This window comes from Diorhabda sublineata, chromosome 2 (genome assembly GCF_026230105.1).
Source record: "Diorhabda sublineata isolate icDioSubl1.1 chromosome 2, icDioSubl1.1, whole genome shotgun sequence".
Lineage (NCBI taxonomy): Eukaryota > Metazoa > Arthropoda > Insecta > Coleoptera > Chrysomelidae > Diorhabda > Diorhabda sublineata.
This window is the reverse complement of record NC_079475.1, coordinates 17,316,085-17,340,821: the sequence shown is the minus strand read 5'-3', so window position 1 is coordinate 17,340,821 and position 24,737 is coordinate 17,316,085. Positions and strand designations below refer to the sequence as shown.

At 32.1% G+C, this 24,737-nt stretch overlaps 1 protein-coding gene across 4 annotated transcripts in view; it reads left to right on the top strand.

The window, feature by feature from the left end:
• The window catches only part of LOC130440785 (mucin-2), a 572,992-nt gene that overhangs the window by 48,513 nt on the left and 499,742 nt on the right, over nucleotides 1–24,737 (top strand). For all 4 annotated transcript variants that reach the window (XM_056774114.1, XM_056774112.1, XM_056774115.1 and 1 more), the window contains one exon: nucleotides 11,729–11,914. In XM_056774114.1, the coding sequence (XP_056630092.1) occupies nucleotides 11,833–11,914 (82 nt within the window). In that variant the 5' untranslated portion in view covers nucleotides 11,729–11,832. The remainder of the gene's footprint in view (nucleotides 1–11,728; nucleotides 11,915–24,737) is intronic.

The following is a 24,737-nucleotide window of genomic DNA, read 5'->3' as shown; positions in this document are numbered from 1 at the left end:
ATCATTCCGCATATCTTTAATATTATATTAATGTTGAAATGATACCTGATCATTTCATGAAGTTTTCTGACCACAAATTCAAAAACTGAATCGATAATTGAGCCTAAGCAAATTTTGACACTTAAAAAACCGTTTGTTGGAACAGAAAATGTATTATTGATTTCTCACCACAAGACCAAATAATCAAGGCACTTGAAATTGCGCCGCAAAATACAGAAGAAGCGCCCATAATTACTATCAGAAAGTATGACTGTGACAAAATAAAAACTCCTACAGGAATTTGGGAGGTATTTGATCCTCGTGTGGACAGCCTAGACTTCGCCCGTAACAACTTTCATCTCTTCTTTACTTTGGTGGTCAACGATGACGACGAGCCGAAAAACATGTTACCATATAATTTCAAAGACAGGTGGCAACGAAACTCACTTTGTGGATATTCCTCATATTTCTAAGTAAATACTCATCACTGGTTTCAGTTTACAATAACCCCCACCAACAGACTTTGTCAATTATTTCCTTCAACTTCTACCTATTCGTTTCTTCAACTCAATTTTCAGTTGTTTCAGTGTCCGTTATTTTTTATCCTATCACATTAAGTTTTTACCGATATTATATTTAGGTTATTTAATTTTCAAATTCCTTTGTTTCTCATCTTCTAATTATCCGATAAGTTATAGTTGTTATTCTTATCATTTCGACATCCATATTGATACTTTCTCCCGAAATTTTTTGTTTTATTCGGTATACGCGGGCCGCTACAGCTTGAGATAGACAAATGAAAACAAATATTTAAAAATATTCTCCATTCTCAGATTAAGATTAATCGTTTGAATGATTCTCGAAGCATTTTTTCTATTCCGATTAAGCTACCTCCAAAGCATATGATTTGAACGCACCAACCGCTTTTTCAGCTGTAAAAAAACGTGGACCTCGTATTTTTTTTGATATTCCGGAATAAAAAGAAATCATTGGGTGCCAAACAAGGACTAACGGTGGATGACTCATCAATTCGATGTTTTGACTGTCCAAAACAGTTTTTTGTTTGAGCTGATGTGTGAGAGCTAGAATTGTCGTGGTGGAGAATGATTCGTCTTCTGCGAATGGTTTCTCCGATTTTTTCGAACACTTCTGGTAAACGAATGATAATGTATCATTCAGAGTTGATCGTTCCATATTGCTCTAATCGAACGGTGACGACATGCCCAGTTATTCCGACAGGCGACCATTTGCTTCGATATGCTTCGTGCGCGTATAACTTTTGTTAGATTTGGCTCGTCTTGAAAAACCCATACATTCGATCCTTGTTTCTAGTATCTTTATCCTCAAACTTAAAGTACTAATCCTCTAATACAACTTTAATGAACGACACTCTTCATCAAGTATTGACCTCATGTTCCATTTCTTCATAATATTGGTATTTTCCCAGTTTATTTTCTTATATGACTTTTGTTTCACTTATATCAATTTCCGTTTTCAATTTATTATATTTATGTTTATGTTACTCTACATCCATTGTCTTTCCAAAATTCTTGCTATATTTTCCATGTTAATTATAAACTATAGGTTTAAGCAGTTTTCTTGCTTCATTCCTTTGTTCATTATGAATAATTTCCACTCTTGTTATCTAGAATGAGCTAGTGGTCACACTCACCGCGGGTCAGCCTACTGCATTGTTGTACATATCTGTAAATACAACCCAGTGGCACTAATTACATTACAAAACATGACCACCGAATCAAAGCTAATTCTGGAATTTCACAAATCACTTAATGAACTAACTAGAGATGGGGTGGTAGGGATATTTTGAAACCTTGGATATAGGGGAATCAAGGGCAATGAAATTTCCGAGAAGCTGGCCAAGGTTGAAGGCTGACATAGCTCTTACTCGTAGATTGGGTAATAATTGAAACTGTGGGAAAGAAGAAAAATAAAGAGGCATAGATCTCGTTTAATGAGACAAACTTTTCCAGCTAAGTGGCAGAAATATTGCAGCTAAGCAGCGGGGATGTAAATATTCTTGTAGCCCTAATCGCAAGGCATTCAAAAATCGATTATCATAGATACAACACAGACAGTACTGGTTATTTTCAATACAATAAAGGTTACACATCTTCTACAACTGTTATGTTCTCATCAACACAGAGAGAAAAATAATAGGATTCGATTTGACTTAGTGGAGAGGCTTTGAAGCAAAGCTAGCAAATAATAGAGAGACAGAGGCGTCTACAACGGGGCTACCCGGGCTTTTATGACCGACAATATCTTACTATTCTACTTTTACCCTTAGTATTTTAGTTATGGTTCTTGTTATTATGATTTATGGAAGATGTGTCTACAATTGAATGATTTCGACAAATTGCAGTTCATTTATGAAAATCTTATGGTAAATTTACTTTTTGGATTTCTATAATATTCCAAATAACATATTCCCAATGTGTTTTATATCCCTTCATAGTAGTTACGAACATATTCATCTCACTATTTATTGTATGCAGAATGTGAGAATTGTGTCAAGTGCAATTTAAGCAACTTCATCCATTCATGTTTAGACGAAACTCGCCGACGCCGTCTAGGCGTCGACGAAATAAGGAAGGCGTCGCTTTGCCGGACACAAAATGTAGAGTCGTATTTAACAACATGATACGATTTTGTCGCCTTGATACCACGTTTACCCTATTATTCTCATTGAATGGATATTCAATGGGATCGTCGCGACGCCAAAATAATATCAAGTCTATAGTTGAATGCATAGGTGTGACGACTGAAATTTTGTGAAATGTAACACTATATGTGAAATTTTCAGTAGATTTGATTTTGAATTATGGAAAAATACAAACATATCAGAAGGAAAATTTTGAAGAAAAGAATATGAAAGATAAATGTTGACACCTATACTTGAGAAGACAACATAAAAAAGAATGACACCCTTACTTTGAATTGCTTATGTTATACTACATGTTTCAAAGACATTAGCGCAGTAGTAACTCCCAAATTAAATGTTCTTATTATTATATTTCCTTATTGACGTAGACTACCGTTCTACCTATAAATGCGTGATACACTAAAAATAAGAAAAAAAAATACGATTGATCTCGATATTTACCTTTTAAAGGTCATATATAGATAAGAATAATGAAATTACAATCTTCAATTTTTACATATTTGAATTTTTGATTCATCTATGTAACCCCCTTAATATTTCGGTGCAAAATTTTTGAATTTTCTGTAATAATTTCGATAAATTATCGTCGACTACTCGGTCCCATTCCATTTTCAGGATATTAAAAAGATTTAGAATGGATGTAGGATACTGCTTTCTGACTTATCTGTCCAAATCATTACTTTCAGTAGATTCTTCCTTTCCAATTCTTTCAAATACTCTTAGCACAGAGAATACTTGGGGGCCTTTCAATTTTCCTTCTTTAAAATATTCCCAAGCCATTAGCAAGCCTCCGCCGTGTTTTACAGTCACATCCGCTCTTTCTCTTCCTTTGACGTGCTATTAGACCAATAAACATCAAAAATTGACTAATTACTCCATAATACCCTTAAAAGACTTAAAAGAGGTTTCTTCACTGCCACCATTCCAAAAAGGCCAGTTCTTTTTCACTGTAGAAGTTATTGAAGATACAATCCTAGATTAATTGATCTGAGTCACTATCCCTGGACTCGTGAGTCGCTGATAACGTACTCCAATCAATACAATACGTTTATCTTCAGTGGCTGTGCTCTTTCAAATGTTTTCTATCGTCAAAGCTCTAGGTGAATGCATATTTTTTCCCGTTGTAGTCAACGGTACGTCGAGGTATTTTAAATTCGGCAGCAATAGTATGGTTACTTTTGACTAGACTATGAAGACTTGTGATTAAAGCATCAATATAGTTTAAATTTGCCAGAACAAAAACAAAGTGCATACGAACTTAACAAAAAATAATTTGGTTCAAAATGTATAAATCACAGCACGTTCTTGCGTCTCACAGGGCTAAGTCACAATTAAAAAACAATAAACAAATCAGCCGGTTCATACAAGTTTTAACTTGTTGTACTCTCCTACAAAATATGAATATAAGCTTGTATAAAGTAAAAACAAACGGCCACTATTATTTTTGTTTCGTCATTCACTTGACAAAATAAAAGAGAAATTTAATAAATGGATTATGGGGTTGGGAAAAATTTTAACAGGTAGTGTGAATGTAATTGTTACTTCTTATCTTGATGCTTCATAGTTATTGTTATTTCTCCTAGTTTTGATAGTATAATCCAGAAAACTTGGGGCACTACCATCTCACTTGTATAACCAAGTACGCCATTCGTCATTGTTGGAAACAAGGAGTCTAATTATGAAAGAGTTTGTTTTTCTATCTATATAATACAGGCACTTAGTGACTATAAACTTTTAATTGAACCAAGCAGGAAAAAACCATTGCCGTACATCACCTCATATATAATGAATTACATGATATTGAATCCTTAAACAAAACTGTTGTAAGAAATAAGACTAAATCAAAAACTGGGGAGAAACATACTTGGCTATAGGTAAAATAGTTTAGCTTCCAAAAAAATTCAAAAACCCCTCCGATATTCATTGGGGAAGTACAGTTCTGAACAGTCAATACAATAATCACCAGGAAATCTCCATTGCCAAAAAGAGAGATTTTATAAGCTTACTCAAGCAAAGATGTTGTACCTCAAGAATACGTAGCATTTTATAACAACTTACCATCTGGCAGGGGTGTTTTTTCGAGACGTTGCAGACGACGGAGCAACGATCGGGAAAACGATTAATGGAATTGCTCTTATGTTTATTTTTTAATAAATAAGTACAATATAGCTATTTTGTTTTATTTTTTCCTCTCTTTACCTTGGAATGTTGAGTTACAGAAAATAATGAAGATATTTTAACAGTAGTCAAAAAAGTTCAGTAAGCAGATAAATATTAGGTTCTTAACTGTGTTCTATGTCCAATTCAGCTCAAAGGTGCTTTTTCCATACATATCTTATTATATAAATCCAAAACAGGTTCAAGAATGAGGATATTTTTACAAAGGATACAGACCATAAAATTCCTAAATATCAAAAGACATTGGCTTCGTTACTAGAGTTATGTACGTATAAAAACTTTATTTTCAGTTTTGCAAAAGTAATCAGAAAGGAACATAGCTTATTTTTGCTTTAAGGTATAGATATGTATATAGTACCAACTGTTCTTCCTAGAAATAGACAGAATTTTATTCTTTCCTAGATTTCTGAGCAGCTCATCACTATTATATTTTGATAAATATGATGATGGTATATTTCTACTGATTATTATATTATGTTATTATACGAGAAATGTTGACGTAAGTGAATTTAACACAAAAAGTACAGAGGTCTGAATGAAATATATTTTTTATACTACGAGAGACTTTTTCTACTGACAGATTGATAGTAATTGGTTTAAATGGATAACATGAAACCGAAAATTGATACATGAACAAACAGACAAACAGCATGATGTATTTTCAACGCTTATGCCTTCACAAATCTGAATTTTTAGTTTAGATTGATGCATATTTTGTTTTCAATAACTCATATTTTCAAGAATAACCGTACCATAACCTCAAAGTTACCGATAATTTCTGGACAAAATATGTTATTGATATAATTGCAAAAGTTTATTTCCGTACCATCGTGAAAATAGGGAAACAGCGATCAAAAGTTGTGAAAAGAATCACGTTGGAAGAACAAATTATCCGATTATTTCGATGTTCGAGTGAACTTTATTTAATTATTTTCTATATTGATTGAGAACTCACCGTAGGGAATTAAAATATTGAAGATGAAATTCTAACAATAAAATTTTTTCATGACTTTTATCCATCTGATTGTTAGGCTTGTTTTAGAATTGTGTCCACTACAACTCTTGTTCTTCAACGTTTTCCTTTGCTCGTAAGCTATGGTTTTTCGATTTGATTTGTTTAATGATACGACCTCTCTTAAGTAGTAGTCCATGTATACATCGAATTTCATCCAACTAGTATGTTTTTTTTTCTATTTTTCTTATTGTGTGGACTAATCACGGTTACTTAATTTAGCTTTAATTCACATGTCTTCCAACCCACTTGATCCAGTTCCTCTTTAGCACATCATCTACTATTTCCATGAACAATTGAGAATTTTTCGATTTTTGGTATAGTTGTTTCCACTTAGCATTTTTGTATCAGGGAATGATTATGATTCAAACTGAGTATCACCGAATGGGTTTAGAATATTGTAATTCATATTCATTCTATCATCAAAAATTTAGCAATACCATATAAAATGTACGGTATGATCCTAACCATTTCGTTTTTTCATTTCTACTTCCGACTTCGTCAAGGAATTTGTCGCCAAACATAGTCGTGGTTTGATGCAGTAATCTACGAAAAGATGTCACTGATTATCTAAATCAATGGGATAGTAATTGACAATTTTGATTGTTAGGAGTGCCAAAATGAGGGGACATTGGAAAAAAATTATTTCACATAGTGACCTGTAAAGTTTTGTAGACATCAAGACACGCGGTAACAAGTCAAGCTAAGTTCAAGTAACAGAACTGGCGAGCAGCACCGTGTGGGATATTACTCGAACCATTTGGAGCCACTTTTGACCCACTCATTTCTCGAAAACTATTTTACAGAAACGTGTCGAATTTGGTTAATATATTGAAACTTGCGAGAGACATATGTGTTCCAAATTTCATGAACACATCTCAAACGGTTATTTTGAGATTAAGGTTCAAAAATCGTAATTTTTATCACTGACTGACCTAACATCATCATCAAAACTCTAAAGTAGTTCCAGATGACCTAGAAAGTTCAAATTTGGAATGTAGTTTGATAATTGGGTTAATAGGAAGAAATAAATCAGAAACTGGTAAATTGTTATCGTTTTATTATAATTTTTAACTTAATTGTTTCTATTAGTAACACTTTACTTATGTTACAGCAATAAATAATTATGGCAGCTGGTCTTTCTGTGGATTTTAAGGTCTTCACGTGTATTTGTAAAGAGTTGAATAAAAACCTTAATTTTTTTCATCCAAATATTTCCGTTTTAGTACTTATAACTAAGAGTATAGTTGAATTTTATATTTAATACGTTATTAACTTGGATTTAGTATTGATATTTAGCTCTCTTAAGCACTCATATATTATAACCTCCGCAAGTTCTAAATCTGTTTCTTATCGTTTCTCATTTTATTATTCAGAAAATTTGACTTGCAGGTAGAAACTAGCCATCGAACATAATAATTCGTATATGAGAACTGGCCAAGTCAAACCTTAGGCTGCAATATATCAACCTAATTTATAAGAAGAAATAATATTCTATGTTTTTATAAATAAATTTAAGGACTGACCTATTTAGATCTCACTTCTTTTCTCGTTGAAGTCAACAACCAAGGCATATCATAATATAACTTGGTTCTCATTTCACATATATATTTTTGATAGGATTGACTTTTTCTCTCTTCAAAAGCATGACATGATTTTGAGCTTTGACAACAATAAACGTTATTCAAAAATATAAACTTGCAATGCAATTAACGCTGTAAATTCGCGGGAATGGCTTTTATGTCTTGAAAGGAAAATATTTGTCGAATTTCACTAGATATTTCTCTTATTATAGTACTCATACCAATTGCAATAAAGTGAAACAATTTCATATTAAAAATGGAACCAATAAAAACTGTGCGTTATGAGAACTAGACCTTTAAAAAATATTAATGATATAAAGAGCTTAAAATAACAATAAATGTGTAATTCAATTATCAAGAAAATTTTATCTTTAATAAAGATAAGTTTCTATCCAGATTTATTTCAAAATAAGAATAGATTGTGTGTTTGGATAATGTCTATGTATTTCACGTAATTGTACAAGAGCTGCTATCAGAAATAGAACCACGTGTTGTTTTAGGATGGAAGATTCTTGTTTCGCTGTCGCTTACGTTTGCAACAAAAACAGTTATTCTTTCATTCAAGAATTCTTCACTCTCTTTTTCTGAATAATGACACTTGTTCTGTATTATTATCCGTAAAACCTTCATGCTCTAATAATTTTGCTTGTATATAAACTTTTTTCTCTCTCTAGGAGTAAGCGATGTATTTAAACAAGTTAATTATGCGTTACATAATATTTTTATTAGAAATTTGAGAACTCACATGTAATCACGAGATTTGGAATTGGAACTTTTTGTTTCCTCTTTCTTTCAGGATCAAGTTTTAGTATTTCAAACAAATATTTCATTGCTCAGAGACGATGTCTGTATTTAATTTAGTTAGTTGATTTGTTATTATTGGACTCATCTCTCGATTTTAACGAAATATTGAAGATTTATATGATAGTTAATTTCAATTTCATATAATTATGAATTCAATGGAAATGTTAAGAGGAATCAGAGGTTCATGTTAATAATTCAATTGTTATTTGTGAGTTTATTTCAAACTTTTAGATCGAGATATTTGAAGATTATTGTGAATTCTACACAATTACGAGTATTGCTACTAAGTTTCGAGATATGGCATCAATGATGTGAATATGTCAAATTTGATATTGCCATCATTAATTTTGATATTTTCAATGGAGAACTTACTCATACGTGTGCTATTTGAATTATTTGTACATACTTGAAACGTTTATCTTGGTAACGGAATGAAAATAAATCGCGAACTTATTGTTATGATGCTTTTCCATCATATTCGACGTGAACTGAATCAACACCAATGTGCTGATCAACTGGTTGCGAATGTTGGTGATGACACATCACCTCAAGTCACCGTGTTTTGCTGGTTTTCCAAATTCAATCGAGGTCGCACTTCGCAGCAGGATTAATTTCATGGAGATCCTCCAAAATCGACTGTTGTGCCAGAAAACATTGATGGTGTGCGTAAACTGATACTCGACATTTGGCTGTCAAGAAGATTTGTTCGCGTTGGATACCGCATAATTGTGACAATCGTTCAAAAACAACTTGTGTCGATTTGTACGAATAAATGCTGAAAAAATCAATTGCGGCCCCTCTAAAGAAGTCTATAAGCGCGATAAATCATGGATCTATGCATATACACTCGAAACTTAACAACAGTCGTCTGTATGGGTCTTTCAAGACGAGAAAAATCCAACCGATGTTGTATTAGAGCAATATAGAACTGTGAATTCTAAATGTTACACGATCATTTGTTTGCCAGAAGTGTTCGAAAAAATCAAGAAAACCAATCGTAGAATACAACATCTTCTTCTTTTCATGCCATCTTCTTATTGAAGGTTGGCAATATGAAACAATTCTCCAACGCTGAGATTTGTCCTTTCTCTTATGTTATGAGCCAGGATTTCTTCATCTTGCCGATGCTTTTCTTTCCATCTACTGTTCCTGCATTATGTTCTGTAGGTATTTGTCTTTGCGTAAGATGTGTCCTTTGACACATCAGTTCAAACAAAAACGTTTTTGAACAGTCATTGATTCATCGAATTGATGGGTCATCCGCCGCACCCAATTAATTCTTGTTCCCGCATATCAAAAATAGCTTGCGTTTTTTCACACCTGAGGAAGCAGTTAATGAGTTCAAATCATATGTTTTGGAGGTAACTCAATCGGAATGCAACAAATGCTTGGACATTGGTTTAAACGCATGCAAAAGTGTAAGGATTTTAATATTTTGGAAAACAATAAAGCCATATCAAGTACAAATTTTTGATTTTATCTGTCTATCTCAAAACCTGAGTATTGGACCTAGTGTATATAAAACATAATCTGTAATTCAGTGTGAAATGAATAGCAAAAAACAATATCCGTATGCTGTAAGTTTCTAAGGTTCGCAAGGGTTGAGTTGCGACCAAGAATTTTCACGATATTTATTTAGTTCGTTAATACCAAAGAAGAAAGTTCTGTAGGTCAGAATAGGTAATTTCGATCTCTCTAAATCCTATATATTAGAAAGAGCAACAATATTAGACAACAACGTGCTTAGACGTGGTAGAAGTAGAAGTAGAAGCAGAGACATGTCATACATTCGAGGAATTTCCGTAAACCAACCTTGATATAACATAAAAAATATTTCAACTGTTCACTTAAGGAAGTGATACATCTATGGACGAATGCTTGATTATTTTATTACTCTCCTTTTCATAAAACTGACTATAGTATCTATAGAATGAATACCGATTTTCTCAGCAGAGATAGAGAAAATATAATATACTTAATATTATAAAGAGAGAAATGCTTTATAGTCAAAAAATTGTCAAAATTTAAAGACAAAAGTTGCAAAAACTTATATATGGAAAATTTATTTATCTTTACTTTTTATTTATATAAACACCAAGAAATATGTTAACCTATCTATCAATTTAATGTAGTTTTACATAGGTAAGGAATATTTGGCAGTAGGTTTGACACAGTGAACAAACATTAATTAACAAGATAAATATTGAGCTTTTCGACATTTACATAGGCAATGAAATATTTGAAATAGATTAATATCCCCAAGATAAGAAATAATATACCGTGATCAAATTATGGTATCAATTGGAGAATCAGTGCATTCACATGACTTTAAGCAATCATAATCCATGGAAAATTAAGTTGGAAAAACTAATAGATAGTAAAAGATCTGATGAATACGGTGTAATTAAAATAAATTCGGACTATCCACATAGCATTATAGGTAGAATACGAGTAGTGAATGATATATCGATATCTAGCGACAACCTTCAGGTTTAGAACGTGTACCCACGTATATTTCTTGACCTACGCATACCGAAAGCAGCACGCAGTATGCAAAATAGCGACGCTACTAGAAAAAGCGTTTTGCGTGTGAGAGTTCATACGATGTTCCTCGTTGTATATGATGGAACGTGCATTCCAACTGAAAGTCAATCATTTTACATTGGTATTGATACACAGGTTCACTTACCTAACATGAAAGCACTCGAAAGCAGAAACAACGGTGAAAGCGGTTGCAAAGTTCCATAAATTCGCCCTAACAATATAATGGAGGAGCAGGCAACACTTCATATTTTAAAAGCGTTTGCCATTCAAGCACATGGTACAAAGTAACCAATCTGCGAATGAATCTGTTTGAATCGATATTAACGACGTCCTACGGAATGATTATTGCTTACCTTATGGAAAGTGCATCTCAATATATCAAACTTCGATTGAGAAAAAAATTGAGATGTACTGAGCTAAGGAACAAAGATATTAAAATATATTATATTGAAAAAATTGCAAATTCGATAAATATGAACTGTTCGTTTAAACAAAATAGACGATTGAAGTAATATAAATGAGAAAATGTATGTTGAGTGAACGATAATTTATGTTTAACTTCATAACTTTGTTTGATGACTAGGGGAGCTGATCCTTTTACTCCACATCTGACATATTTACAAATCAATTTATTTTCACTTCCCACTGTAACCCATGATGTAAAAAATCACATACCAGTATCAAAATGGATCTGTTTCGAGAAACATACGGTGATTTAATACATGGGTTTAAAATAAATGACACCAACACACTATGATATCAGTAAATTCAATAAAGAAATTCGTGTTACAAGATTGACGTGGTCTCTCATACTAAATAATACGTAATAAAATGTACTCGTTTCAATTTTATATTGCGAAGCGACATTACTTTCCGGTAATCCTTTATATCAACGAATTGATCTATGCTTTCACCCCAAAAACTAACATATATTTCTGTTTTCAGATAAAGAAAACGCTGCATCCTTTGACCGACTAGCGAGTTATGTGTGATAACCGTATCGAGAATAATAGCGAATATCCGTGTTGATAACTTTTATTGTGCTTAATATGTTATTGACTGTGAAAATGCCAATAAAGGGACTACTGTTGATGTTTCTAGGGATCTGTTTAGGCTACGGATCTGCAAAAGGTGAGTTCTCTATAATTAGAATAATAGTTATCATTCACCATTTATGAAAGACTGTCCATGTTATTCTTGATACTAATATTTTCGAATTGATAATTGAAAAGTTTGATTTTTCCTATTGAAATATCTCTAGTTTTTATTATTAGGAATGTTATTATTAACTTTGAATTGAGTCGATAGTGAGAAGAGAAGAGAAAAAAATATATTCATGAATATTCAAATGTACTAGATTATAATGACTAGCTTCGCTATTGGTAGATAATTTGCACACATTCCGAATATATTTTGAATATTTTCCGGACGTGTCAAATGCGCATGCTTTGTTAAGAACATATTCTGAACATACATATCTCCACGAACGATATATGAACATCTAAAATTATAATTTGATTTCAAAACTATCTTGAAGAATAAAGGGTATATAATTAACTGGCGAAAGGTTTATTTTTGATATTTGTAAGTCAACTACCACGTTTTTTTTAATACAATAATCACATAGGTTAAGTCACAGATTAAAAATTACTGTCCGAGAATACATTGGACGTATTCAGAACGCGATCGGAATTAGAAATCTGTGCTCCATGAACACAGGATTTTAAATCCTGAACATGTTGTATTACCACCGCGAACGCATAGTTTCAAACACTGCATAAATCTGGCAACAGAACATGTTCAGGATATCTACCGCGAACAGAGCTATTATATCGTTTGTAATTATAACTCGGTTAAATCATGGAATTTCCCTTGCAAATAATAGTTAAGTCAAAAACGTTATAAGAGTTCTCGTGTCTTAATTTATTGGAAATTGATGGTTTAAAATCTATTTTCAATCGGAATTTAATAAACATTTTAATGTATTTGAAAGTGACGAGTGGAATTTTTAATTAGGGACAGCATACATCACTGTTTTATATGTTATTAACAAATATGATGCAAATGGCGCATTATTCTGACTAGAAACTTAGTGGGGGCTCTAATCAAATGGTTCGAAGGTTTAAGTTATTGAACGATTTAAAAATTATTTCTATTACCTAACAACGCAGCTCTGTTTGGACTTTGGGCTTCTCAACAATGGACCTCGTGCGCATTAACAATGAGTCTTCATATAATTTAGTCCCTTGACTTGACGCACTATCCTGTACTTCACAAGTTGCGGATATTATACGTGACATTGTCCAACTATCTCATTTTTAGCCTTTTTGTTTCCCTGGTACACAGTCACAACCTTTCTGGTACTTGCAAATGAATATGTGCAACCCATTGGATTCTTTCAGCTTTGATTAAACAATTAATGTTTTGGTTATGTAGGATTTCGCTCATTTCCATCAATTATCCTGATGTCATTGAATATCCTCAATCTTCCTCTGTCGCACTCTATCAGCGTTCAAATTTCAACACCGTATGAGATTATTGGGAAACTAAACAATTTGTAGATTTGCATTTTAGAGGTACTGTTTAGATTCTGGATTTTCAGTAGGGCCAAGGTTTTATTCGCTCTTTGATTAGTTCCTTGACTTGGAGCACCATCCTGTACTTAACAAATTTCGGATATCATACCTGCCATTGTCCAACTATCTAATTCATAGCCTCTTTGTTTTTCTGGTTCACTTTAACATTCAAAATTTATTTGGCAGTCGTGAATGAATATGTGCTAACCAATATCTTGATTTTGTAGGATTTCGTTTTTTCCATAAATTTTTCTGTTGGTTTTTCCTTCAAATATTCTCAATCTTTCTTTGTCGCACTCTATCAACATCTAAATTTGAGATTATTGGGAAAATAAACAATTTGTAGATCTGCATTTTGGAGGTACGGATTAGATATTGGCTTTTCAGTAGGGTTCAGGTTTTATTTGCTGTTTGATTAGTCCCTTGACTTGGAGCACCATCCTGTACTCCGCAATTTTTTTTGTTTTCCTGGTACACTTCAACAGTCAAAACTTTTGGTATTCGTGAATGAATATGTGCAACCCATTGGATTCTTTCAGCTTTAATAAAACAAATAATGTCTTGGTTTTGTAGGATTTTGCTTATTTCCATGAATTTTCCTGATGAATTTTATTCAATCTTTCTTTGTCGCACTCTATCAGCGTACAAATTTTAACCCCGTATGAGATTATTGGGAAAAAAAGCAATTTGTAGATCTTCATTTCAAAGGTGCGGTTTAGATATTGGCTTTTCAGTAGGGTCCAGCTTTTATTTGCTCCTTGATGGATGTTGAGCAATTTGAATTGTTATTATATCATGGTACTTGAACGTTGTTATTTTCTTAAGAGTTCTGCTCTATTCTACAGTAAGTAAGGTGCACTAAATTGAAAGATTTTATCCCCTGAAGTGATCATATACAGTGTTTTACTTCCATTGATTATGAGTCCGACCTCTCTCGCTTTCTCTTCTATGTATTTCAACTCCATCAGTCTAGTTGTACTTCTTGCTATTAGTGCGATACCACGTATTTTTGCCGATTTGTTAAATATTGTACAATATGTTCACCATGGTTAATGACAAAGTGAAGAGTAGGTATAAACACTGTTATTGATAGTCCATTACCTTGCCTCGACTCTTTATAGATCTTGAATGGGTCACTCGGGTTTTTATATTAACTTAAGATTTAGAATTTTCAAGTTATTATCAAGTTTCTCAGCTTTCTAGACACTTCCAGATATTCAAGTGTTGCTGGTACGTTGGAAAATTATTCCATCCGAGTTTAAAATAATTGTTCCTTCAAATAACTATTTCGATTTTTATAATTATAAGCCTTGAAAGTGTCAATTTCAAAAGATACTCATAAAAAGTTTCATCAACTTGAATATGACAATAGATCCACTTGTCTGGAAATTCAAGTATGACGATTTTTTTGTTTAAAACATTCAAAAATGGTGATTTGACTATTACGGTTTATATTGCTGAATTCTAATAAAATTGATAAAGAAACAGAAGCTAATTTCTATTCAATTATTTGACTCCCAAAACCGAACCTGTTTCCAAAATAAATTTTGTATAGACATAATACGATTAATCAATCGAAAATATTATAGGATTAATTGCAATGGAATGAACTAGTCTTAGTTCTTAAGCCACTGATGACATTTATCCTGTTGAAGTGCTGTTAGTACATAGCTAATTTCAATTTATAACGAAATAAAACGAACCTATCCACTAAATGCCAATAAAAGTACACTAGAAAGTTGTAAGATATCATTAGATGAAGAAAAAAGATTCAATATTTGAAAATTAATAATTGGGAGAAGGATAATGTTTTTTAACAACATTGATAACAGACTATCTAATTACAAAATACAAGATACCGAGCAGAGCCAATCAGATTATCAGGTAATATGTGGTTATGAATTTTTTTGTAAACGGCAATAAAAATGCTTGGAAACCCACATAAAATCTCCCAAATATATGAAACACCGATGACCTTTCGCAACTAATGTAAAAACTCATAAATTGCTATTGGAATGGCAGGGTACTCAGGAAATATTCAAAAAACAAATAATCGCTTCTGATATTACAGTGAAAATGCAATGATTCGACCACATTTGAACGAATACTGGACAGAATACGGCAGGAAGCGGCCAGCTAGGTTCTTCTTCGACACATTATGAGTTAACGAGATGATTCACATATCGTTTCAGACGTGTAGTGATACTCAAAATTCTGTCGTTGCTGAATTGCACGTTATCCAATGAGTACAAAACCAAATAAATAATGCTGCAGTGTACCTAACCAGCACTTTCTAAATCACATCGTTACAGGGGACAAAAGGTGGCTTGCTTATTTTTTCCCACAAGCAAAAAAGCAGTATGGAAAAACAAGGATCTTACTCGTAGATTATCAACGACATAGAACTATAATATTGTATCGGTAAAGAGATTGCTATATTCAGTTGATTCTTTGGAGATCATCAACGTAGAACGTTATTGTGCCAATTTGACAAAGTTACGGGAAAGCTGATTCATCTAAACGACTGGAGTACATTAGAAGTTATTCCTACAGTTCAGATAGGAAACTCGGAGTTACAGATTGATCATCGAATGACTATTTTCTGCTTTCAGGCTAGAGATATACTTATACAGTTTTCTCTAGACACAAGATGTGTAAAAATCTGTTAGACCTGTTTCTATGTATAGGGAGCAGATTTGTGTGGTCTAGATTAATTTTTGTCTTTCGTATTTTCATATTTTTATCAGAATGAAGACAATGAAGACAATTAGACAATGAAGTATTAATTTAAAAAGGAAATGAATAGGCTACAAGCAAATAAAATCGTTCTACATTAACATTTGGATTAAGAATTTAGAGAGACGTATTATGAAAAATTACGAATTTAAAGATGCCTTTATACTTTATTTTAAATATTATTCCATCATCAAAATAGTTTTTGCATTTTCTCATAACAAATAGCCGATCCTTTTCAACGATACTTGGTTGAACGTGTTTTTTCCAGTAATTTAGAGATTATGGGTTTTTTAAGTTTTTTGTCTCCAAAAATAAAGACGAGAAACGAAACGGTACCTCGGATTGAAAAATTTTTATGAATTACCTCTTATAGAATCCAATTGATTTAGTTTCCAGCTTTTTTCATCCGTCTTTCTCCTCATCGCACGTATTTTCATATTCAATTTTAACGCAACCCTAAAGTAATCTGGTTTACAGGATGAAGGTCCATATACTATTTGATTACGAAGCACCCTCTTGTGAGAGGACGGCCCAATTGAGGGTTTGTTTGTTTTATCGAGATCTAATTTTGATGGGGGTTGTACGTACCTATCGGATATACGAAAGGGTGTTGTAGTGACAAGGGGGAATGAAGCTTCTGGTTAATTATGCATTGTGTTGGGGCTATTCAGGAGGAATATATGAAAAATACTTTTCAGCTGGAAGTAAATGAGTTTTGAATTCTAAATTGAGAAATATTGTATTATATCGCAGCTTTAACAAAATTAGTGTAAATATGTATGAAATATGGGCAAAATCAATGTTTTATTAAAAAAAAAGATATGATAAACCAGTAGGAATAGATATCTATTTCCTCAATAGCATACGAGGTCTGGCTATTAAATAACGAGACTGCTTGCCTAGGCACTCTAGATGGGTGGGGTATAAAACTAGTAGTGCGTTGGGTACCTAGATATCTTGTCCATGCACGTCCCAAAACATGATTTTGTCACTATTATAGTATTTGTGCAGTAGCGGTTTGAAACGAACGTGTTTTTTTCTCAAATTTCTCTTCAAATTAAAAAAAAAAACAATTCTCTATCTCGTGCGCGTGTTTTTGAGAGATGTAAGCGCTCTAGCGAGGGCCGAGAGAGCACTGAAGATGACCAGCACCGAGATCGCCCTGTGACAGTTTCAACTCCAAAAACAGTGACCAAAATCAACCGAATTATGAGTGAAGATCGTCGAATGAGCATCTGGTTATTTGCCGAGGCTGTAAACGCCCATAAAGGAACGGTTAGAAAAATTTTACCAGAAGAATTACACGTGATAAAAGTCTGTGCGAAGTCGGTATCAAAAAATCTGCTTCCTGATCAAAAGCTCTTGCGTTAACGGATCTGTTCAGATCCCCTTGAAAGGATAGAAAGGTTAGAGAAAGATCTGCTTTGATAGGAACCCGATTTGAGTCAATGGAAGCGGTAAAACAAAAAACGCACCCACCAAAGAAAATTTTCAGCACTGCTTCTATCGGAGGAAAAAACGTATGGAAAGGTGCGTAATAAAGGGAGGCGAGGCGAGGGGAGTATATTGAAGGGGAGCATACGAATATAGAATAATTTTTAAAATAAAACCCTTTTTCGTTACCCGTCTCGTTATTTAATAGCTAGACCTCGTAGACTCGAAGAATTGCATAGTATGTCAATGAGTGGATTATTATTATAGGTTGATTGGTAATTCAACTATTTGAATACTACTATAACCAGTTAAAGGATGAATATTTCATGATTCTAGTAGCGCAAAAATATAGAAATCCTAAATTCTCAAGGAATCTTAAGTAAAATCCTATCCTATATCATTCAGGAATATATTATTGAAAATTCGATGGATATTGCAGAATCTTTGACAGATTTGACGCATTTCCAGAATTGTGACGGTTTAGGATTGACCGACTTTGTTACAGAAATTGCTTTTCAGTCTCTAATAATTTCATCAATTAACTTAACGGTAAAACTATAGCCAATTAAATGAAGACACTAAATCAGCGGCATCATTCAAATTTTCAATTAACATGGTTCCAATAATGATTTGCGAGGTTTTTTGTGCTACCGCATGGAAAAATTCACATTAGTTAGATTTATCAATCACGACGATATCATATCATCATTTCGCTGCGTATCTCGTCCAATGCGGACATAAGTTTCACTAAACCTTGACTATTTTACTTGGTCTAAGACAGCTGGCTAGATTTTCTCAATTATCCTTCCATCACGTAGGGTATTGTCCCTGTTTCTGTATTCTCCATACCATCCTAGTATTCTCTTCGACCATCTATTATCTTTCATTTTAAATGTGTGACCAACATAGACCTTTCCATGATTTGTTGGGCTATTTTTATTTCATTTGCAGTTTTTTATGTCAATATTAGTGTTTCCGAGCCATATGTCAATACTGGGAAGACGCATTGGTTTAACACCTCCCGTTTAAGACTTCCCAGTGGCATCGGTCACGAAAAGCATCAAAAAAGCAATGGCTACAATCAAATACAACCATGAAGTGGTATATTACTCTGAATTACTGAGGCAGTTCGTCAAAAATTATCGAATAAAGGCGTCGTAGAATCAGCCGAGGTGTACGCTTGCCGCTTTCCAAGGATACTGTACATGAATGTGGTTTCATAGACATTGAACACCCACCATATGTCCTTGATCTGGCACCGTCCGACAAATTTTGTTCGCAAAGCTAAAGATTGAGTTGAGGGGTGAAAGATTTAACAGCGATGATGAAATTGAACATGCGGTGTGCGACCATTTTGACTCTAAAGATGCATCATATTTATATAGTGGCATAGTATGTTGAAATGAAAATACAATATATTTTTTCTATGTATGCACTTTCTTTCTTTGTTAAACTAAGAACTTATGGATCTAATACGTACATTTTTATCCTAAATATTTGAATTCGGACAATGACATAGAAAAATCACTAGTCTTGAAAGGAAAATATTTCCCAAATTTCCATTCTACATTATTATTGAGCTCCACAAAATGAACTATTTGAATTGTAAATTTTTCAAATTGATATGTACAAAATTCTTTACCAATAATTTTTCTCTGGATTCGAATGAAATAAAGTTATATATGTTTTCTACCTCGATACACGTTCAGTATTTGTAAATGGACATGGGAGCAAAACGTAGCCGAATTAAATTTTTTATTTGATGGAGCAAGCTCCAATTGCCTTTCACAATCCTTTTTACGATTGTATAATGGGAACGTTGGTGAAGAAAATACTGATATATAGATATGAGCTTCTTTTATATACCATACATATAACGAACCATTTTTTTTCAATTAATATGTATCTAGCTTCTACACTCAACGTAAAAGATTGTACTCCTCTAGTTGGTATATTTTCTTTTCTTCCATTTTAAATTAATCCTTACTTTTTACCATCGTTCACAAAATCTTGAGAGATGATGGAAACTTCAAATTCAATAGTTCTGCCTAATTTTCGAATTTTTCATCTTCATTGAAACCTTGTACTTCGGTATATGCAATATTCAAGTAGGTACCGGCAGATACTACTGCAGTCTCATATTTTATGGGGTGTCGTATATAAAATTAAGTTCAGAACAAATATAGGTTTATTTAATCTGCTTTATGAAGGCAAGCAACCTCGTCAGTGCGAAGATTTTGTAGAACATTGTGAAAGAAAAAAACTATGGAAATAGTGATAGCAATGAAGGGACAGAAGCACCAAACCAGATTAATTAGGATCCAACAAAGAGTGTGAGAAAATTTGCCAAAGATACTACTTCTCATATTAATAAATAATATTAATGCTCCTGGCGTTATATGAAGGATGCGATTTATTAAAAAAAAAACAAGAAATTGATGCTGCAGGTTAATAGAGTGCTTCGAAACGTCAGACGTAATTTCGGATAGCGCCAAAACTTAAAGGAAAAAAAGTGCCCATACTTATTTAACTTTAAAAAACAAGAACCTATATTCACTACACTGGATTTTTGTGAAACATTACAAGAAACGGAAACCCTCAGTCCCAATTTTAATATGAATGTATCCCTTTTATCGACAGGGTTTCATTTACGTAGAAAAATTTCAATTCACTTAATGCTTACCAATTAATAATGAGAATTAATAAATTTATTAATATTTCATATCAGAATCGGTTATTACTTCATAATTTTTGAATATTCGGTACACGGTATCGAGTTTTATCAAGAGTATCTTTTTAGTGTAAATGTTGTTCAAGTTAATTTGAAATTTTGCTTAATAAATCTAATATTGAAAAAGTTATGTTCAACACTACTTGGTACGAACCGTGTAACTTGCGCCTTCTATGGGGTCAGACATAAAAACAAATTCATTGAATGTATCAGCTTTAAAAAAATATTCTTATAAAATTTCAAAACAATGTTGTGAGTAGTTGCGGCAAAATCGTAAAAAATATGTATAATTTTTTATTCTTCAACGCCTTTTATCTTTAGTACGGATTGCGTTACCAAAATTTTTACTGAGCAAACCTCAAATATTTCCCAGTTTTCTATCTATCCTAGAGACGGAATCACCTTTTGTTGAAAAATCCTATATTGATCTCATGTTTGAAATATACCTTATACCCTTATTTCCCTTTTTAAATATTTTTCAAATTACTTAAATTACTATTCACAAAATTTTATTATCATAAATATACTGACGATTTTAAATGCATGTATTTAAAAAAAATATTGGTCGTAACTGTTAAAACATCTTATTTATCACGGTATACAAAGCATGGCAATAAAAAATAACGAGTACAAGTAAAACTTGATGCAGAAATTCATATTAGTAGCTAATGAAATTTTTATAGCGGTTGTTTTATAGTATGCAGAATCTACAAATTGTTGTTCACATACTTTTTGCCTTTTTTTTTTCAAACTATAATGATTCGAAATTCTCTCATATGTTTCTTATAAGCCGTGATTTGAGCTTGGATTAACATTTTTTTGGGAAATTTTTAATACAAAACAGATGAGGTGGTAAGAGGTTTCTGTTCTAGCCCATCATTCAGCTACCGGTCCTCCGCCAAAATTTAGATACTCAATCCTTATATCTATACAGGGTTATTGAGTAGTGTGATAAAGTTCCGTGCCTCCTTTGTCCATTGAGATATCAATTTGAAAATTTGCGGGATCATAACCATGATCAGTTTTCACATTTTGAAATTATTTACAATCTTACAAAGTTTTCCATGTCAATTTTTTTAAATGAAACACCCTGTATTTTAATGCATATTTGAAATCAACTAATTACAATCTTGTAGGGTTGTGATTTGTTCTACAGGTTAATTGAAAAATTATAGGCCAAAATATCTAAATATTAGTAGAAACTCTGAAAAATTTTGTATTTCGTTAGTATTCATTGCATCAGATACGGGGTGAATCAAAATACTGATACATTATTGTCTGTCATTTTATATGAGTATCGAAAAGTACTACTAACATACTTTTTTCTATTAAGCATCACTCTATACCTAAAGTTATTAGTTGGTGAGATTCTCTGATTTTGTTTATGCAAAAACAATAATTATTTACCTATATCTAATGATTAAACAATTAATTGTTAGTTGCCTAAGACTTATTGATTCGAAACTGATATTTTGTTATTACTGTTTGGTACTGTGGAGGTTGAATTGCAAAAACAAAGAAAAACAAGTATATTACAAAAAATTAACTATTTTATGTTCACTACAGTATACGTAAACATCTCGATTATCATAATAGTTGTCCGAAATGACCTATGCTTGAAGCGATAATTCAAAAAGTTTCTCACATTAAGAATACTTTCTATTGAAACATTTCAAAATTTATTCCGTATTCTCTTCATCATGTCATTGTTATTGAAGTATTTTCTACATTTCATTCTCAATGTTACCTCAGAAAAATGATTCAATTTTTTTTAAATCTGGTGATCATGGTGACCAATGTACCGGACCAATTCTATTGATTCATCCCACAGGAAATGGTTCGTACAGTTCACCATTAATTAATTGATTAGAGTTACCCTACACGTCATCATGCAAAACCCACATACTTTGACGTGAACGGAGTGGAAGTTTTCTAATAAAAGGGGTAATTGGTTTACTCGAAAATTTGAATACATTTAAATGTTTAAAATGATATGGTCCTACCAGATATTCACAAAACACCCCAACACATTCAGTAACTATCTAATTTGATTGTATGTCACTATGTGATATGGAAGTGATATTCTCTTCGTCTTCGTTCCTATTAATTAATTATTTCAGTTCTTATTCATTTTTATGAAAAATCTTCAATATATCAAATTCAAATTATAAATTGACATCCCTTTTCGCTTCAAAGAACGGCTAAAATACATTTCTGCACGTTGAACGCTATCAGAAGCACATTTTCATATAACTATTCCGAAGTGATTTACTGTAATTTTAGACATCTATAGTTTTTTTGAAAAAATTCAATAGGTAGTTATTATCGCAACAGATATTGTTACACACCGATAAACTTTCCTGTTAAAATCCCTACGCCAAGCGTATTAACTTATCTATACGCCGTAACCATGACAAATTTGTAATATCTACTGTCTAATCTTATCTTATTATCAATTAGAATTTTCTATATGTAGTCATGCATCATTCGAAAATCAATATATCCTGTTTCTTTCTTTGTCACTTTTTCTATCCACTCGTTTGGTTATTTATGGTTATACTGAGCTTCCCACCCCCCATTTTTGCACAGTACATCATGGATGATTTGCTATCGGAAAATGTGGAGAGATTACCATTCAATATTCTTTTCCTAAAAAAATACGTAGATGATATCATCACAGCGGTATGATTGATATTGTTCTTGAAACCCTCAACGGTTACAATGAACATATCCAATTTACAGTAGAGAAATCATCCAACAGATCTAAACCTTTCCTGCACATAAAATTAATAATAACCAATGGAAACAAGATAATCCTTGACTGGTACGTTAAACCATACGAAATGATTGATCCAGAACACCCATGCTGAGGTAGGTAATGATGATAATGAACAAAACATCCATGATACCCAAACCAAAGGATACTTTTTGGTTCTATTCCATACATTAAAACTTTTTCTGAAAAAATTAGCAAGCAGTTCAAAGAAGAAACAAACATAAAAATTGTGATCTATGGTATTAGGAATTGCTATAAGATATATGTAGGTACGACATCTCAAAATTTGAAATTACCATGTACTTAATATAAGAGCGAAGAAAAGTTAGAAAAACCAAAATATGCATCATCCGAACAAGTAATAGAAGAGTTCCACCAGATAGATTTCTATAACGTAAAATTTCTAGACATTGGAAGAAATTGTAACAAAATAAAATTCTTGGAGATCTATCATATAAACCAGATCTAGGAACCAATGAATAAATCTGATATTGAATAAGCATTTAGTTATTTATTACACTACAAAAACGTCTATTCTGCCAACAAATAGTTTGTATCCCAATTATTATTTTTGAGTTGGTGAGTGGTAGATAGTGAGAGCTCTCCGGCTTTCCAGCTCAATAAACAATTTTTAGACTATACAAAGAAAAAATTTCCAACCCAGGTGGTACAGCTTGGTTGCAGGTGTTGACGATCTCAAGCTGATCAGAACTCAAGGTGAGAGATTGAATTCTATTGGTTGTAATGATAACAATTTTTGTTTTTGATCATATATTCATAATAATATATAATGATAACCAATTGAATTTATTTATGAAATTGGATTTATATTGTTCTTATTGTGCAATTCATATATGCGTTGTAGCATTTTAATATATTTTCCGAGCTTTCAACTTCAGGGAAATAATTATTCGAGATTTGTGGTGGCTTTAAGTTGAATAAATTCTTATGAAAATGTTAAATTCATAGGATTTGAAATTCAATATTTAAAGTAACGATGATAGAAATATTGATTGACGACCTAACTTTAGATGAAGATTGAAGTTAAGTCGAAACGTCAATTTTTTATCAATCTTTCAAAAATTATTAACATATATATATATATATATATATATATATATATATATATTGTTATGGTATAAATATATCCAAAATAAATTATTAAACAATAATAAGATATAAATAAAGCAATAAGTTCAGTTCTGTTATTCGGTTATTTAGAGCAGTTTATCACAATAAAATAAATAACATTCTTTATATTAAGTTTTGGCCAACACTATATTCTAAATTATTATTTAATTTTGACAAATCCTGTATAATCAAAGAATTTAATCCATAAATTGACAGATAAAAACAGGAGCACCAACTTCAAAAATTTGTGTGACATACCAACATAAATTTTAAGGTTATAAATGATAAAATATAAAAATTTTGACAACTGCAATGATAAAATTAATAACATAGGAATGAAATAAATACAACAAAGAAATTATAGAATAATATTATTTGAATAAAGTCACAATAATTTAAAAATTTAGAAATGACAATTTAGTAACTAACTTTTAAAATAAATATCATTGGTTAAACGAGAAAAAAATTTTTTTTTTTGGCAAGAGAAAAAAGAGTAAAATAATTTTAATTGAAATTTAAAAAAATTAAAATCTTGATAAAAAAGGCATAAAATATTCAAAGGATTGATAA